Raw genomic sequence first — 20063 nt, 5'->3', positions numbered from 1 at the left:
AGAGGGCAGTTTTCTGGTAACCAGTTTATGTCCCTTAGGCCTTGGTATGTTTGGAAAGAGTAAACAAGTGATTGATTTCTACCCGTTCCACTCCACTTAGTATTTTATAGACCTCTATCATATCCCCCCTCAGCTGTTTCTTCTCCAAGTTGAAGAGCCCTATGCTTTTTAGCTTTTCTTCATAGGAAAGTTGTACTGTCCTCTTTATCATTTTTTTTTTGCCCTTCTCTGTTTCTTTTCTAATTCTATATCTTTTTGAGATACAGTGACTAGAATTGCACATAGTATTCACACCATGGAAAAGATGCAAAGGCATTATAATAGTCTCAGTTTTGTTCTACATTCCTTTCCTGTTTGCTTTCTTAGCTGCTGCTGCTGCACACTGAGTAGAGGTTTTCAAAGTATCATCAGCAATGACACATATATCATTTTCCTGGGCTGTGACCCTGTCATGTAACACCTGAGCTCTACCTCTAGCACCCACCTGGGGTTAACCCTGTGGCCACCTGGAGGTTCCTACCCAGCACTGCCCAGGCCTGATTATACCTGTGCATGTGCCCCTACACTGGCATACCCTTCACACACCTGCTGGGTCCTGTTTGCCTCTGGGTGAGTTTCCCACCTACAAGTTATTTCTCAGTGGTTTCTAAGGACAGTGGGGCACAATCCCAGGGGGTCCCACGCTTCTTGGAAAACAGTCTCGGACCGAGAATACAAATTGCCAGGATTCTTAATCCAGGACAGCAGAGCTAATAAACTAATAGGTTTATTATCAAAAACGTAGAACAGTATACGGTAAAAGTTTTAAACAGTAACAGGTAAAATAAGATGGATTCAGTATTAAAACTAACTAAACACCTTTTTTTACTACCTAAGTAGTATCTGGGGATATCAGGAAAAGTAACTGCTCACAAGGTTTGAACAGGGTCTCAGTGCAGAGGTCTACTTCCTACATACTCCTTCTCTGAGACTGGAGAATTCCAGAACCCTCTGGGCTAGATCTTGGGCTTCAGGGCCAATCAGGGTACAGAGCATTAACCCTAAGGGTGTTTGACCAATGGCATTGCAGGTTACTCTTCTCCTCAAGGGTTTTCATCTTTTCTTTGGGGAACGTAAGCTAAAAGAACAGAGTTCTGCTAAAGCTATAGTGCAGAGGACAGACACCACCTGCTGGCCAAACAGGGAAAATACTATGACAGGGAAAAAGTGTCATAAGGCAACATTACAAATCACAAGCATGAAAGCTCCGTGTTTCGCCATAGACTCCTAATGTGGAACCTTGCATCATGTAGCTATAGTTTGGGTTCCTCTGTCTTACATGCATCACTTTGCCCTTGCTCACATGAAATGTTATCTTCCATTTGGATGCCCAGTCTCCCAGTCTTCTTGATCATTTATAAATATGTTAAAAAGCAGCAGGCCCAGCACTGTTTCATAAAAAATGTTCTGTCTTTTAAATCTCTTTATTAAATTTTTATATAAACATATAAACAACAGCTAAAAAATTTCTGTTTGACCGAGTTTGTTTATTGCATGATTGCAATAAAACCCCATATTCCCCTCTAACTAGAAAATAAAAACCAAAGTATTACATTCCCCAAAAACATTACCCTCCCCTGGAAAGGACCATTAACAGCAGGTTAGAGCCAGGTAGAACACAAAGAGCAATAAACACAAGGACATAGATTACTTAGAATTTCTGCATGTTATAAATGGGTCTATATCTATCTAACTTCTGCAAGTGGTTGCCGCAAAGTTTTGGCTATACACTTGGCCAAAATGTAACCATGCAATGTTGTAAAAGTCCTAAAGTCACAGGCACTCCCAGAGACAGTGTTAAATGTGCCTTCCACAGTTCTTAATTTTGTACAATTTTAATCTGTGGGCTACCTCATTTTCCTTGCCCTAGATGGGTGAATATACACACGAAGAATAAATTTATAATGAAGCTCACAAAATTGTGCACTTTCAACTAATACAGGTCCACTCTTTAAGCTTGTTTGTAGCTCCCTTCCTGAATAAGCACCAAATTCTTGGTTCCACTTCTCCACTATTTCAGTGTCTCCCAAGCCGGCCCTGGAGCCACCCCTGCCATCCAGGCCCTCAGGACATGCACGAGATTGACCTGCACACACTGCTTCTATTGTCTGCAAAACTCTCCCATGCACACTCAGGGCACTCCAGGACCGACCTGGGAACACCGCACTACTCAATGACATGGAGAAAGTCCTAATGTTTTCTTTAATCCTTCATAATATCTACCAATCAAACCCTTGTTAGCTGGAGGCAGATGCCAATTCTCATCAAAAGCAGAATCTTCAAAACTTGCACCAAATTTAGAGATTAAGGAATAAGCATTATGTCATATTTGTAAGTAAAAAAAAAAGTCACTATTCTGCAACCCATAAGAACTTTTTATGACAGTATAATCCAAAAGGATCGTTTCATCTACTATAATAATTTCCACCTCCAGCGTTCTGAAGCTGACTCCGTGGCTTCACTGAAGTGAAGGGTTTGTAAGGTCCATTAGGTTTGTCAGTCAGTCACCATCTCTCTCTGCCCCGCCCTCGCGTCAAAATGTGTTGACGTCGAGGGCGGAACAATGAGAGTGCCCCACCCTCGCGTCAAAATGTGATGACGTCGAGGACGGGTAATCCTACTATACAAATGAACAGCGCGGCACGTCACGGGGGGTGGAAACAGATTAACCAAACCGGCTTCCTTGCTTACAATGGACTACATAGGCTCACTTACACTCCTGTCTATTAAGGCCTCCTTGGGCACCTCTTTCTCCCCCCCCCCCCCCCCCCCCCCCAAGTCTTACAGCTTTCGCTTTAGTCCGCGTGGTCATTTTCAGTGCCCTGAAGCGTTCTTCCTCCGGCACCAGCAATTCAGATAGCCTTCTGCCAGCGTCGGGGTCTCTCCACAGGCACGTCCCACCTACTGTTATGAGGTGGGACGCACCTGAGAAGAGGCCCCAACGCTGTCAAGAAGGCTGACTCACTGAATCGCCGGTGCCGGAGGGACAACGCTTCAGGGCTGCAAAAACATGATGAGTGGAAACCTGATTTTAAAAGGTCAACCTTCAGGGATTTGGCCATGCTAACGATCCAATATATCAGCATAAATGGCAGTTTCAAAAATATGTTAATTCCTTTCATCCTATCTCCATAAACTACATCATGAAAACATCGCTTCACCACTAAGGTACTTAATGAAAGTGTGTAAAGCATTTTTTCCTCACTTTTAAGCAAACCATCTTTCTATTGGTATGCATACTTGGAATGCTTGCAATACAAAGGAAACTGTGACTGTAGCCAATAGGTGAGTGCCCACACTCACACACACATGCTGCTACACTGCCCCCCCCCCCCCCCCCATCATACACAAACTCTCCAAGGGACAATCAACAGACACACATTCCTTCAACCCCCCCCCCCCCCCCCCCCATCATACACACACTGTGCCATGGAGAAACAGCATCCCTGTCACTCACACCCGCACGCTCCCCTCCCACCCCCCTTAATACAAAAACTCTCACTCAGACACATACACACACACTCCCCCCACCCCCTCCACAACATCATACACAAACTCTGTCACGGTGAATCTAGATCTCTGTCTCTCACTCACACCCACACACTCCCCCACCCCTAAATACACAAGCGGAACCATGGAGAATCACCATCTCTCACTCACATCCACACAACCAAACTCCACCCCCGCCCACAATAACATACACACATTCTGCCATGGAGAGACAGCATCTCTCTCTCACTCACACACACACACACTCCCAGCCCCACCCCCCTTAATACACAAGCTCTAACATGCAGAATCACCATTTCTCAATCACACCCACAACCAACACAAAGAAAAAAAAAAACAGAAAACCAACAAAAAAGATATTACACAAAATACAACAATGTAAATTATTCATTAGCATGACAACACATTTCTCCTAACAATCCCTTTCAAAATATTAATTGCAGGAAGCGAATACCTTGCTAGCGCCCGTTTCATTGGTTTCAGAAACGGGCCTTTTTTCCTAGTCTTCCACAAGATGAGACAAACATGGTCAATCTCTGCTGTCCCCAACGCTTATAATGAGAATTTGATAACCCCGGTTGAAATTCTGCATTGCTGACAATCAGCAAGTATTTTGAACAATGTGCAGTCCAAACTTTTTTTTCTTTCGTTTAAGACCCCAAGCCCAATGAGTGGGTCTAAAATGTTGTTTCAAGGCACGGACTAGACTTTTTGCCCTGGCATATAAAAGGTCAGATGAAGTCAATTTAACCCCCTGTGGTATTTTCCAGGGTCATCACAAGACTTGGAAGTGCCAAAAACCCTACATCCAAGTCCTATCCTAGATTGTTTTGTTCCCCAAAGAAAAACCTTTATTCATTTTTTTAAGGTTAATGGGTTTTAAGATGAGTGGCAAATGCTGCAGCGGATAGAGCCATTTGGACAATAAAATCATTTTTGTCAATTGTACCCATCCCTAAAGAGAAATCTGCAGATTCTGCCACCTACTACATAAACCTTGACACACTTTCAATAGAGAGGTTGCATTGAGAGTATAGAGCTGTGACCGATGGTGTGGAATATATAAAACAACTTATTCCATATGATTGGCAGCCTATCTAAGGGAAATGGATCCTGGCCATCGATTTTCTGTGCCCTCTGTAAGACAGAGTGTCTCTGACTTATCAAAATAATCCACAAACCAGAGAGAGGACCAAAATAGATGAAGTGCTCGGAATAGAGAAACTTGAGGTGCTGTAAGTATAGCAAGCAAGTCACCACAAAAGTGCAACCTTCAATTCCTGGGGACTTACTGGTATACCCTGGAGCCCAGGATCTCACTGCAGTTCCAAAGCTAAAGTTTCAATATTGAACACAAATAGAGCTGGAAACGGTGCAACCCTGTCAGGTGCCTCGCTCAGTCCGAAAAAAAAGGGGGGGGGGGGGGGGAAGGTTCCATTCAGTAATACTTTAATCTCTCCCATCTTATTTTTTAGGCTTGTAGCATCCTATCTAATAAAACGCACCTCCAACGTTCTGAAGCTGACTGCGTGGCTGTCTGGCTGAGGCATTCGTGCGCTGCTCTGCTGTAAGGCTACTGAACGTCACGTAGTTCCGGGAACGTCAGCCGCAGCACTGACCAACCGCACGAGGCCCTGCCCCTGCCACCCTCGCCACAACGCCACGCCCCCCAAGTTGCCGCCACCAGGCGTGCAGGCTCGGCCCTTCTCTCTCTGTTAGCTCTGGTCCCACCCTCATTTCCTCTTTCCGCAATGAGGGCGGGACCAAAGCTAACACAGAGAGAAGGACCGAGGCTGCACGTCTATAAACGCTGCTTTCCTCTGAAGATGATTTTTAAAACTTTGAACCAGTGCGGCTGGAACTGGGAGGGAGGGACGGACGCGACCCTGGAACTCGGAGGGAGGGACAACCCTGGACCTCGGAGGGAGGCGACCCTGGAACTGGGAGGGAGGAAGGGGGGTGACCCTGCAACCCGGAGGGGGGGGGGCAACCCTGCAACCCGGAGGGAGGGGGGGCGACCCTGCAACTCGGAGGGAGGGAGGGGGCGACCCTGCAACTCGGAGGGAAGGGAGGGGGACGACACAGGAACTCGGAGGGAAGGGAGGGGGATGACCCTGGAACTTGGAGGGAGGGGGGCCCATGGCACACACTCTCATTCTCACACACACACTCTCACAGACACACTCGCACCCAGTCTCACTCTCTCTGTCACGCACATTCACTCTCTCTCTCTCTCACACACAGTCTCACACACACTCTCTCAAACATACTCACTCCGAGGACAACCTTGCTAGCGCCCGTTTCATTTGTGTCAGAAAGAGGCCTGTTTTAGTAGTTTGTATATAAACACTTAAAATTGTGTTTTTTTTCTTTGCATCTATAAGCTGCTTTGAAGTTGATGGGGATATTTTGCATCCATTACTCTGTTCTCCCATTAAACACTCCTGGCTTTCTATCACCATTATTGAAACATAAATTTTCAGTTAATGAAGGAAAATGTAAACTATTAAAAAAAAAGTAGTATAATCTACCTGTCCAGTAGCTGAGGTAGTATATAAAGTGGCTCACTTCCAAAGAGGCTCTCACAAACCAACAAAATCATATAGGCTATTATGAGGCTTATCTTCAAAGCACCTAGACACACAAAGTAACCAACCTGTGGCACCCTGTGTTTCCAAGCGTCTCGAAAACAAGCCCCTATGCAACCCTCTAAATCTATGTGCTCTGAAAACGATCCCCAATGTCTTATAATGATTATGAAAATATTGGCAAGTATCTTTAATAATGGTAACATGATTATCCTGAGCATCCCGCAATATTGGGACAAATTAAAAATTGCTCTTTAAAGCATTTCTCTGATAATGCACAAGAAGTTATCATGAGAGCTATTGGGCTCGCTCTTTACATTATAGTCCTGCAAATTCATGCCACTGAAGTCAGGCTCAAACTTGCATGGATGATTACCATTATATGATATAAATTTTAACCTCAGATTCTGACCAAGGTGAGTCTTGAAAATTGTCATGTAGTGGAGCTGAACAAAATTATTTGGCAGTGTTATATTCTTTATTGAACTGTTCTTAATGGAGTGGAGGAGCAGTGTAATGATTAGAGCAACGGACCAAGAATCGGTGGAGCCTGGTTAAAATACTACTGCAGTTCTTTGTGATCTTGGGACCTCAGATACAAACTCAGATTGTGAGCCCTCTAGGGACAGAAAAATACCTACTGTACCTGTATGTACACCCCATTTGATGGCTTAAAAGTAATTGCTTAGGCTTGCTTTCTTTAATATAATTTTGTTTTCTGAATATTGAGTTTCGCACTCTAGAAAAGCTACTTTTTTTATTTATCATTTATTTATTTATTTGTTACATTTGTATCACACATTTTCCCACCTATTTGCAGGCTCATTGTGGCTTACATAGTACCGTAAAGGCGATCGCCAAGTCCGGTATGGAAACAAATACAGTTTGATGTTAGGTCGGGTAGGTTGGTATATTCAGGTACATGGGGATCGAGGGTAGGAAGGAATATATGGTGTCCAGTACAGTCTAAGGTTTTGCTGTGTTGCAGAGTTGATGCATCTAATTTATGTCAGTGGGGAATGCTTTTCTGAATAAGTAGGTCTTTAATGATCTCCTGAAGTTTATTTATAATCATGAGTTTTTTATGTGTGTATCTTTTTTTCTTCCTCAGACGAGCTACTTTACTCAGCGCCCGGCAGGGAATGATGTCAGCACGGGGTGATTTCTTAAACTATGCACTCTCATTGATGCGGTCTCACAATGATGAACATTCGGATGTTCTTCCAGTCTTGGATGTTTGCTCGTTGAAACACGTAGCATATGTTTTTCAGGCTCTCATTTACTGGATTAAAGCAATGAATCAACAGACAACACTGGACACACCACAGCTGGAACGGAAAAGGTACCTAAATCAATATTTATGTTTAAATCTTTTTTATTGAGAACAATGAAACTTGTACATTCTTTACACTGAATGAAGATCAATTCCAAATAACAACGTGACAACTCAAATCAGCTTGTTAACAGTTTTTTGCTTTATCCCCCTTCCCATCCCCTCTCCCCACCCCCCTCCCCCCTCAAGTTATGAACGACACCGACTTCATACAGTGCTACCACACCTAGGATATACTGCTCAGGGTACTGATAATCAGAAAACTCTTCATCATGAGACAGTAGATTAAAGGCACAGCCTGCTGCACAGGGCCTTGTTTCTTATGACCCTTCATCTGGCTTCTCTGCCTCTTACATGAGTCGTACAGCTTTATTGTCAACATCAACACCCTTAAAGATGTCTATATTATTTGTCTCAGAATTATCCCCCATCCTCTCCCCTCCCTCCCCACCCTCTCCCCTCCCCCCCCGACAGTACTTCTCCCTAACTCACCATTCGCTCTATCTCCACAATCATCCCCACTCATTCAACACCTGACTTCTAACTCTGGGCGCTACTACACCTAAATCAATATTTAATAAACAGTTTACACTGTCCAAAGGTAAATTTCCTGTGCTGATTACTTCACCTCACATTTGCCGTAGCATGACGTCCTATGCTTGACTTAGAGAAAGGGAATGAGACTTATATACCGCCTTTCTGTGGTTTTTCCAACTACATTCAAAGCGGTTTACATGTTATATACAGGTACTTATTTGTACCTGGGACAATGGAGGGTTAAGTGACTTGCCCAGAGTCACAAGGAGCTGCAGTGGGAATTGAACCCAGGATCAGAGTCCGCTGCACTAACCACTAGGCTACTCCTCCATTTAGGAAGCTTGGTGTCAGTTCTTCCAGAGAATATTGGTGCACACCCACAAAGTATCTGTATTTATATGTTTTGTAAGTTGCATACTTCTCTGAATAATTTAGTTTCATTTCTTTTCTCAAAAATAAGACTTAAAAATTTCCTCATGTAAGAAATCATCAAGCAGCAACTTTTATTGTAAGTCAGTCTTGTGATCTACATATGGAAATTAATAAAGATCTGTACAGTCCATCCAGTCTGTCCAACAAGATAAACCCATTACATATGGTGTGTGATACTTCATATGTATACCTGGTCTTGATCTGTCCTTACCATTTTCAGAGCATAGACCATAGAAGTCTGCCCAGCACTGTCCTTGTTCTAAAATTTCTAAAGTTAACATTGAAGCCACTGAACAGCTCCACTCTATCTCATCAGAGCACAGACCTTAGAAGTCTGCCCAACGCTGTCCTTGTTCTCTGACTTCTGAAGCTGAATCTGTCTAACCACAATCAGAAGCTTCTTTAGATCCATTCCTTCTGAACAGGATTCCTTTATGTTTATCCCATGCTTTTTTGAATTCCGTTGCTATTTTCATCACTACCACCTCCTGCAGGAGTGCATTCCAGGTATCTACCACGCTCTGCGTGAAAAAATGCTTCCTTACATTATTCCTGAGTCTGCCCCCTTTCAACCTCAATTCATGTCCTCTCGTTCTAGCGCCTTTCCATCTCTGGAAAAGGTTTGTTTGTGGATTAATGCCTTTCAAATATTTGAATGTCTGTATCATATCACCCCTGTTTCTTCTTTCCTGCAGGGTATACATTTTCAGGTCAATAAGTCTCTCCTCGTACGTTCTGCAATGCAAATTCCATACTATTTTCATTGCTTTTCTCTGAATCACTTTGTCTTTTTACATCCTTAGTAAGATACGGCCTCCAAAACTGAACACAATAAAGTAGGGCCTCGCCAACAATTTGTTGATGGACATCAACACTTCCTTTCTTCTACTGGTTTTACTCCTCTCTCTATGTAATTTAGCATCCTTCTGGTGATGGCCACCGCCTTGTTGCATTGTTTCATGACCTTCAAATTCTCAGACATCTTCACCCCAAGGTTCCTCTTAGGAGCCAAGCTTACCAATCTCTCCCCTCCTAGCTGGTATATCTTTTGGATTTCTGCACCCCAAGTGCATCACTCTGCACTTCTTGGCATTAAATTTTAACTATTCCTATTCACAGTTATAAATGTATCATTGTACTCACTATTTGTTACTCACACTATCAATTATACAATCCATTCTAAATTACAAAATCCTTTAGTGAAGGGATAACAAACCAAATTCCTACTGATATGGTACATATATTTATTCTGTGATTAGTATTCTCCGAGGACAAGCAGGCTGATAGTTCTCACATGTGGGTCGATGTCCGCGTCGGCCTGGGAACCTGCATTTTGCAAGGAAAATATTTAAAAAGTCTTGCCAGAGTCTTCTGGCGCTTGCAGCGCGCACTGCACATGCGCAGACCAATTTCCCACCCTTCACGTGAACGCGTTCCTCATTTATTTTTCTCCGCGTTGAGGTGCAGTCGAGTTTTTTTTCTCCGCTCCTCTCAGGCCCGGGAAAGAGTCTCATCCGTTTTGTGGGTTTTGCCTTATTTCTTTTCTTTTTTTTAATAGAAATTTACACTTTAAAAAAAAAAAAGTCCCGTAGTTTTCTTTATTTTTTGCCCTTTTAAAGTTTCCTTTGTTTTTCGACGCAGCCAGCTTAGGCCGCGCGGTCGGGTTGTTCCCTTCTTTTTGTGCCCTTTTTTCTTTTAACAGGCACGATCACGTCTTTTAATTTCGCCAAAGCCGTTTTTCCTTCCTTGTCATCAAAGACACCCAGCGGCTTCAAACGTTGTACTCAGTGCAACCGGACCATCTCAGGTACCGATACCCACGCCTGGTGTATCCAGTGCCTTGAGCTTGACCATAGCCCAGCCGCTTGTAGTCTGTGTCTTCAAATGAAGAAATGGACTCAAGCATCTCGAGAAGCCCAATGAGAGAAGCTTTTTGGGGCCTGGTCCGATCCTTCGACATCGGTACCGAGGTCATCGGCATTGACATCGAGGGGCGCATCAACGTCGGGAGCAAAGGTAATGGCTGCGGAACGACCAACTCGTGCTGAAAGCAGTGACCGGCCCCAAGGAGATGTGAGGATTCCACATCTTCCTCATCGGTACCGAGGAGTCTCGATGGCAGGCGTTGAGCGACGTTGAAGAAGCACCGTCATTGTTCTCCTTCGACACACGGTGCAGGGAGCTCCAGGGCGTCGAGGGATTCGGCACCCGAGAAGCTTCGGCACCGAGATGATCGCTCTCCCTCTATTCAGGAGGTGCTGATGCGTCGGTCTAGCAGCCCAGTACCTGCTCCCAAGCCTCGACAGATTCTGCAACTGGCTCCTTTACCAACCCCGCAGCCTTGTACAAAGGCGGCTCTCGACGAGCGCATCAGGGCCCTGCTTCTGGAAGGGTTGCTGTACCAGTCTGCTTCAGTGTCGGGGGTGTTTGCACCTTCTGTACCATCTGCTGCAGTGGTATCTGGCCCTTCACCTGTGGTGAGGTCCCCAATCTCGGTGCCCCTTGCGGCATCGATGTCAGCTGCCACCCAGGTCGACTTCCCTTTGACATCCGTGAAGGAAGTTTCACCGGAGTCCAGATGGGCGTCGACTTCTCAGCACCGCCATCGAGGACGTCATTCCTTGGTGTCGAGGCAGGCTCAGTTTCGGACTGCTCTGAGAGATGTCTTGTCCAATACTGAAGATGAGTGTTCGTGAGAGGAAGAGGAGGATTCCAGGTACTTTTTTTCCTGTTGAGTCCTATGGGATTCCTTCTGAACCTTCCCCTCCACCAGAAAGCAGACTTTCTCCACCGGAGAGTCTATCCTTTACCTCCTTTGTCCAGGAAATGGCTGCAACTATTCCCTTCCCTATGGAGGTTGAGGATGAGTCCAGGGCTGAGATGCTCGAGGTCCTGGATTATCCTCCGCCTAGAGAGGCTGCAACGGCTCCTTTGCATAATGTACTGAAGGAAGTCCTTATGCTAAACTGGTCGTTCCCTCTTTCTAATCCCGTGATCCCGAAAAGGACTGAATCCCAATATCGGATCCACTGGGAGCATGGATTGATGAGGTCTCAGCTACCTCACAATTCCATGGTGGTGAACTTCGCTCTCAAAAGAGCCAAGAGTACTAGGGACTATGCTTCAGCGCTCCCAGGCATAGAATGTTGGACTCTTTTGGGAGAAAGGTGTATCAGGCCGCTATGCTCGCTGCCAAGATCCAAACATACCAGCTCTTCACGAGCATCCACTTGCGGAACTCGGTGAGGCAATTGTGTAGCTTGGTTGATGCACTCCCTCCGGAGCAAGCCAACTCCATAGGAGTTCACCTTAGGGCGATTAGTGCTTATCATCACTGTGTAGAGGGTAAGCCTATCTCTGGACAGCCTTTAGTTGTTTGCTTTTGTCAAAGCCCCCTGTCAAACCTCCACCAGTGTCATGGGATCTCAACGTCATTCTCACCCAGCTGATGAAAGCTCCTTTTGAGCCACTGAATTCCTGCCATCTGAAGTACTTGACCTGGAAGGTCGTTTTCTTGGTAGCTGTTACTTCAGCTCATAGAGTCAGTGAGCTTCAGGCCTTGGTAGTGCATGCACCTTATATCAAGTTCCATCACAACAGAGTAGTCCTCTGCATGTACCCTAAGTTCCTGCCAGAGGTGGTGTCAGAGTTCCATCTGAACCATAAGTACATAAGTACATAAGTAGTGCCATACTGGGAAAGACCAAAGGTCCATCTAGCCCAGCATCCTGTCACCGACAGTGGCCAATCCAGGTCAAGGGCACCTGGCACGCTCCCCAAACGTAAAAACATTCCAGACAAGTTATACCTAAAAATGAGGAATTTTTCCAGTCCATTTAATAGCGGTCTATGGACTTGTCCTTTAGGAATCTATCTAACCCCTTTTTAAACTCCGTCAAGCTAACCGCCCGTACCACGTTCTCCGGCAATGAATTCCAGAGTCTAATTACACGTTGGGTGAAGAAAAATTTTCTCCGATTCGTTTTAAATTTACCACACTGTAGCTTCAACTCATGCCCTCTAGTCCTAGTATTTTTGGATAGCGTGAACAGTCGCTTCACATCCACCCGATCCATTCCACTCATTATTTTATACACTTCTATCATATCTCCCCTCAGCCGTCTCTTCTCCAAGCTGAAAAGCCCTAGCCTTCTCAGCCTCTCTTCATAGGAAAGTCGTCCCATCCCCACTATCATTTTTGTCGCCCAGTCAATTGTCTTGCCAACTTTCTTTCCCCATCCTCATACCCACCTGGGCGAAAGCAGTTTGCACATCTTGGACTGCAGGAGAGCATTGGCCTTTTACGTGGAGTGGACAAAGCCCTTTAGACAGTCCACTCAGTTTGTTTCTTTTGATCCCAACAGGAGGAGAGTCGCCACTGGAAAACACACAATATCCAGTTGGCTAGCAGATTGCATTTCCTTCACTTATGCCCAAGCTGGGCTGTCTTTAGAGGGCCGTTTCACGGCTCATAATGTTAGAGCCATGGCTGCGTCAGTGGCTCACTTAGTCAGCCTCCATTGAGGAGATTTGCAAGGCTGCAACATGGTCATCAGTCAACACATTCACATCTCACTACTGCCTTCAGCAAGATGCCCGATGCGACAGTCGGTTTGGGCAGTTGGTGCTGCAGAATCTGTTCGGGGTTTAGAATCCAACTCCACCCCCCTAGACCCATTTTTGTTCTGTTCCAGGCTGCACTCTCAGTTAGTTGTTTATGGTTTCAGGTCAATCTCTGTTATGTCCTCGCCGTTGTGAGGCCCAATTGACCAATGTTAATTATTTTCAGTGAGCCTGGTTGCTAGGGATACCCCACATGTGAGAACAAGCAGCCTGCTTGTCTTCGGAGAAAGCAAAGATACATACATGTAGCAGGTATTCTCCGAGGACAGCAGGCTGATAGTTCTCACAAACCCACCCACCTCCCGTTTGGAGTTGTTATTGTTTCTTTTTATGCTTTTGATTTAACTGAGGAATGCGTTCACGCGGCGGGCGGTACTCTGGCAAGACTTTTTAAATATTTTGCTTGCAAAATGCCGGTTCCCGGGCCGACATGGATGTCGACCCACATGTGAGAACAATCAGCCTGCTGTCCTCGGAGAATACCTGCTACAGGTATGTATCTTCGCTTAATACCATTTTGCTATTGGAACCTTTCTGTCAATCACAACTGCATGACAACCTGCAAAAAAGAAAGATCATAAATGGATAGTTCTTATGTTATTTCAGGGGAATCCCCTTAATCCAATACAGCTCTTTCCATGCAGTCTTTTCAAAAATGTGAAGCAATGCATCTCATGGAAGTGGAGCATTGAAGGACATGATCACATTTCACCTTGAAGAGTGAATTTGTTTCATGACTGGTGACGTGGACAACACGAGATGCTGATAACTTCTCCTTGTTTTATATTTAAGGGGAAGATTGACTGAGAGAGAACTGCACATTTGCCACTCCTCCGTTTCTGCATGCTTTTAGTACCACTCTTCCCTTTCTGCATATCTTATCAGTTCTCAATAGATTGTGACCCTAGTGTATAACTATATCCCAGTCATGGTTCTCTTTGTACTTTATCTTCATGATTATTACTAAATCCAAGTCATCTTCATCGATGTCTGCCTCTCGGTCCGGGACTTTATTTCCTGTACTGTGGGCATTAGTATGCATAACTTTCCAGATGTTGCCCATTTTTATTTCTTTGCAATTTTTTGTTCACCCACTCCCAGCAATCCTCGTTTTAAGCCTTCCTCAATAGGTTAGCCTGTGTGTTATAAAAAGATTTGTTTTACTCAAGGAGGTTTAATGACAGAAGACAAACATGAGCCTATCTGGCCTATTATCTGGGTGAAGCAAACTTGTGAGGTTTATATTGTTTATTAAACCTCTTAGGTTTTGCATTCTCTCTGTTAAGAGAGGATTAGGGGGGAGGTGTAAGGGGAGTTGGGAGTTTTTGAGGAGTCTGTGATGGGGAGATGGTTAATGTTTTTGTCGGTGCTTCAGAGCGGTTAAAGGTAAACGAAGAATACTGGGGATCCTCGGGATTCTCCTGGAACATATTAGTAAACCTTTAAAAGTTCACTTTTTTGTTCCCTAATCATTGAGATGCAGACTTTTTACATTTATTCCCCTTTTGTTTTTTTTCTTAAATACATTTAGATGTTTTTAATGATGTGGACTATTCTCCTGGACTTTCCTGCCATCCCATATCATTCTTGTACTCCTTAAAAGTCGATTGTGGCGAGCTCCCTTTATTTGCAGTGCTGTATTGTGGATTCAATGCTGTACTGTATGCCTTTATTTTTCTTATCTCAAAAAGACAGCAACAACAGCAACCCATGGCCCAGGGATTACACTCCAACCGCCCGATGCAAAGCGATTTAACTGGGCCTGATTAAATCACTTTTGGTGCAGGCTGTATATTGACTGGCAAGTTTCCGTCTTCCTCTCTCGCCATGACTCTGCTCATTTTCTCACATGCAGAACCCCCTTCCTCCTGGACAACTTTTTTATTTATTTGCAAGCTTTCCTTAAGTAGTTCCTCTGTGTACATCTCTATGCTACACAAGCCGCATATCCTATATAATAATTCTCACCTCCAACGTTCTGTCCTGCCTGGGACCGTGTTCCCTTGGAGGTGGTGCGGTAGGCTCCGTAGATCAGACACACACGTCACTGGATGCATTATGACGTGGTCGTAGCAGACCTCCGAGGGAGCCACGGTCCCAGGCAACACACAACATTGCAGGTGAGAAGTAGTAAGAGTTCTGGCGCCGCAAATGCCCTCTCCCCCCTTCTGTCATTCAAGGACCCCCCCTCCCACTCCCCCCCTCTCTGGCCCTCCCCTTCGTAACAGCCAGCTGCTTAAAAGTGTTTACCTCCTGCACGCAGGGACGCCGCTTCAGACAGCCTCTTTTGCTTCAGTTTCGGCTGTTCCTGTGGAGGAACAGCTGAAATACAAGCAAAAGAGAAAGCTGTGTGAATCGGCGTCCCTGCGTGCAGGAGGTACAAACTTTTCAGCAACAGCCGGCTCTTACGAGGGGGAGGGCCAGAGAGGTGGGGAGGGGGGTCCTGAAACGACAGGGGAGGGAAGGGGGGGGTCATGAACGACACGGGGGGAGGAGGGAAGGGGGTCCTGAAACTACAGAGGAGGGTCCTGAAACGACACGGGTGGGATTCCTGGAAATGCACTGGAAGGGGAGGGGCGGGTCCTGGAACTGCAAGGGGAGGGGGGTCCTGGATCGGGGGTAGCCGGGGGGATTGTAAGAAGGGGGAGGGGAGCAAGGTGGAGGAGGAGTGGAGGGGAACAAGGAGGAGGGGGGTCCTGGAACTCGGGGAGAGGGGGAATGGGAAGAAGTGGGAAGGGGGGTCCTGGAACTCAGATGGGAAGAAGTGGGAGGGGTTTCTGGAAGTCGGACAGGGGTGGGAGGGGGAAGGGGTTCTGCAAACTCTCAGTCTCATACACTCTCGGTCTCGCACACATACTCTCACACTCGCTGTCTCACACACACATTCTCTCTCACACACACACTATCTGTGTGAAACACTCGCTCTCTCACACTCTGTATCTGTGTGAAACATATTCTCTCTCACACTCACTGTGTCTCACATATGCACTCACACACACTGTCTCACAGACACACTCGCTCCCAGTCTCTCACTCTCTCTCTCTCTCTCTCACACACACACTCTCTCAAACATACACACTACTAGGAAAACCTTGCTAGCGCCCGTTTCATTTGAGTCAGTTTCTAGTTTTTAAATATAACAGAAATAAAACAATGCACAAAGACAATGCGGATGCAGCTGCTGATTGTTTTGGATATACCAAGATTGCAGCTGCTGGGGAAACTGGCTTCAGCTTTTTGACGTCATTCTGTCTGCTGTCATTAAACAGCCTTTAGTTTAACTTGCCAGAAGACATTGTTCACCCACTCCCAACAATCATTGTTTTAAGCCTTTCTCACTAGGTTAGCCAGTGTGTTCTAAAAAATTTATTTTACCCCTTCTTCAATAAATGGATGCCATCTCTGCTCAGCAGCCCTCAGGGATTCATCCTATGATCTCATTGATATCATGAACGCTGCCAAGCGCTATATATTCATTTCTGCAAATAGGTGGGAAAATGTGGGGTACAAATGTAACAAATATAAAAATAAATGTATGCCTCTCTCCCCCAGCTTTTACACTTGACCGTTAGGTTTGAGGAGTCATCTTATAATTAATGCTTTTGATTTTAACTAGTAGAACACACCGATTTAAAAATTAAAATCATTTTTTAAAATTGTAACCCATATGCTGCATCTAGCCCTAGTGACAATACATCAAGCATCAGTAAATAAAATTTTTTAAATGAGTATGTGTTAAAACACCGAAAAAATACCATATCTCCTTTACCCTCACCCCTCTATAGAAGTGTTTAGTAGTAGTAGTACCCTGACTTATCTTGTATCCTTCATACACTTTTTGTGCCTTTTCTGCACAAAGTGATACTTCTTTGATTCCACCAGAAAACATACATGCAGTAGTACCTATGGCATGAAAACAGCAGAACACCATTTTCTACCCTCAAAGATTATATAGTTAGAAAATAAACACATAAATTTATAAATTTTAAACATCTGAAAATTAAAGCTGTAACTTATAATTTAAAAATAGTCTATAATTCTTATTAGTCCAACACCTGTTTAGTTAAATGAGCCTTTCATCAAGGTTTACAACTTGTACATCAAAACACTCTTAGCCCATCAACATGGAGTTGTCACCATGTGTAACCAGAGGTGATCCATGAAACTTCAGCCCATATTGATGGGAATAGATTGTCTGTACCGAGAATGAGGTGCATTGCTTCCTCATTTGATAAATGTAATAGTTGTAGAGTAGTCTTTAAATTATATGTTGGTTTTATCTGTTTTATCTACCTGGAAAAGTCCCCAAAAGTGGCAAGATTCCATGCTCTTTAATCCCAAGGATAAACAGTTTTTTTTCTGAGTTCTACCTTAATAACGGTTTATGGTCTTTCCTTCTGGAGTTTTCCAAGCCTTTCCTTGACTACTAGCAATGGCTCTACACTGATGCTATGGTAAATGCTAAAACAGCAACTTTAAATGCTAGCCTATTCTCTAAAACAGCTTTTCTCCGAGGACAAGCAGGCTGATTATTCTCACACGTGGGTTGATGTCCGCATCGACCCGAGAGCCGGCATTTTGCCATTGCAAAAACAAAAAACGTTTTTAAATACTAAATTATTCTCTAAACTGCTTGCCCATTTTAAATTATTCTGCTTATTTAGTAGAAACTGAAATTACCTATTTAACCCCAACCTTTTCCCAAGTTTAAATGCAGCTTTCCAACAGGTAAAATACTTACCAGTGAAGTTGTCTTCCTCTGGGATGTCCTTTCACAACACCTCTTCTTGTGCATCTTCTGTAATGCAACGTTCTCTTCTATAATAGTGTTGAGTCTTTTTTAATCAATAGAAACTTTGAGAAAGTGGCAGCTAGAGTAGTGAGAAAACGCTCTGAAAGCTTTGAGAATCTTTATATATATATATATATATATATATATATATATATATATATATATGTTTTTTAATATCGAGATTTAGTGCACACCTTTTCATTGATCACTTCTGGCAAGTTGCATTTAGGTACAGTAGGTATATCCCTGACTCCAGTGGTCTTACAATTGCAATGTACCAGAAGCAGTGGAGAATAAAGGGACTTGCTGAAGTTAACAAGGAACGTTCTCAGGATTTGAACCCTGGCTTTCCAGCTGCTTTATTTTCCGAATTTTCTTTTGAAATGCTGTGGGTTGGTTGACCTTGAAAGTGCATGCTTAGTGTTATCAACAAAGTTTTAGGTAAATGATGCCCCCCTTCCTTACATCTTTTCATTGTTTTATTGTCATTTTAAACTCCCTTTGTCTTGCATAGCATTTAATTTGGTTTCTGTTGACTGATTATTCTTTTAAAGGAATCGGGATCTTTTGGAACTTGGACTTGACAATGAAGATTCAGAACATGAAAATGATGATGACACAAACCAAAGTTAGTATGCTTAAATTGCATTTCATAAATACCAAGAAAAATCTCTCTTTTAATGTTTGTCTTTTTCATTTCATGCAGCGTACCGCAAAGGTGACAAATTGCAGACCAGTGATAGTTTTATTGTATCTCTCGCAGATAATGCTGTGAGCGTCATAAGAACGTTTTTTCTTTCATAAAAAGTTCATTTAATCCTAAGTAGTTATATCTCTCTGTTAGAACAGCTTTTACTTCCTCAGTATTTTTTTCAAATGTTTTTTGGGGGGTTTATTACACAGAACTGACTTGTCTGTTTATGGAATATTCAAGCGTAATATAAATTCACAACTTCTAGAATGGTAATTTCTGTATCCCACTGACTCTGTTGCTGAAGCTACTTGTAAAATGGAAAGCTGTGAGACAAATTACTACTTCAAACATTTTAGAAATTGGACTCTGTTAAAGTGGCATAGTGTTTTATCAAAACTAAAGCTACAGTCCTCAACTATGAAAACTAAAATGTTTAAAAAATATGAAAAAAAATTGCTTTCCAGGATTCCTGTTCCTGCTCTTCCTTCTGTTCTTCATTCATCTGTTTCTTTGCCTTCTCTCACCATTTTGTCTGTCCCTTTTGCTGTCTTGCTTTCTCATTTCTCTTCCCACCCCCATTCTATACAAATACTTTAATCTGTTTCAGTATCCATGGTTCCTGCCCTGTAGTCTCTTCATTTCTCACTCCTCATTATGCCCCCTTAGATAGCAGTAGTCCCTGTTTACATGTGACAGTTAAGCTAAGTTTCCCCAAACTTATTTACATGACGCAGAGAGTTGGTATATTCCCTTCATAACTTAAAATAGGCTTTGTCCACATTAGAGTTGTGCACTCATCTGAAGCACACACACTTCTGTGGAAGTAGTTTTGCTAATGATCTTCTTACAGGGCCTGATGCACAAAGGCAGCCGTAAACTACAGCTGTCTCGGTAAAATTTAGCGAGTTGCAAGCAGCAACCGATGCACAAAGAGGATCACATGCAAATGAGCTGCATGAATCCCCTTTTGTGCATTGCTCACTGTTTGCAACTCCAAGCTGTCAGATGCATTTGACAGCTCCTGATGCAGACCCAACGACCTCTACACCCCCCCCCCCCCCCCACACATCTCCAAGGAACAAATATCCAGTGGACCCCCGCATTCCACCCCCCCCCCCCCCCCCCCCCCCAAAGCAAGAATTTTCCACATATGTTGAATTACCTTATCTGTGAAATGGAGTCTTGTTAGATCCGATCAACTAAACATATGGTTGATAAGAAGAGTAGCAGTTGTTTCAGCTGTGCAGTTGGGAGCCGGATGATGCCTCGAGCATCCATAGTGTTTAGAATCTCTTGCACGGACTCATAAGATTCCTGTGGAATCTTACTGGTGCAGAAAGATAGGCTTATTGTTGGTCCCGGAGTGTGAGAGTGCATAACAGTTGTGCACAAGCTCCTTATTCCCCAATCCTGTGGGAGCACCGATGATTCCCAGGACATGCTTGACCTCCAAATCAATCACAATAAGAAAAACAAGCTTTTGTATACAATACTTTAAACTAGTTTTTTGCGGAC

The 20063-nt window shown here is 43.9% G+C and overlaps 1 protein-coding gene across 1 annotated transcript in view; it reads left to right on the top strand.

Annotated features, from left to right (window-relative positions):
* UBR5 (ubiquitin protein ligase E3 component n-recognin 5) overlaps positions 1-20063 on the top strand; it is a 651214-nt gene that overhangs the window by 500002 nt on the left and 131149 nt on the right. The window contains 2 exon segments of the mRNA XM_030189847.1: positions 7249-7479; positions 18409-18482. Coding sequence (XP_030045707.1) covers positions 7249-7479; positions 18409-18482 — 305 coding nt within the window.

The sequence above is a fragment of the Microcaecilia unicolor genome, chromosome 1 (genome assembly GCF_901765095.1).
Source record: "Microcaecilia unicolor chromosome 1, aMicUni1.1, whole genome shotgun sequence".
Taxonomy (NCBI): domain Eukaryota; kingdom Metazoa; phylum Chordata; class Amphibia; order Gymnophiona; family Siphonopidae; genus Microcaecilia; species Microcaecilia unicolor.
The sequence above is the reverse complement of the archived record's forward strand: the minus strand, read 5'-3'. Positions and strand labels throughout refer to the sequence as shown.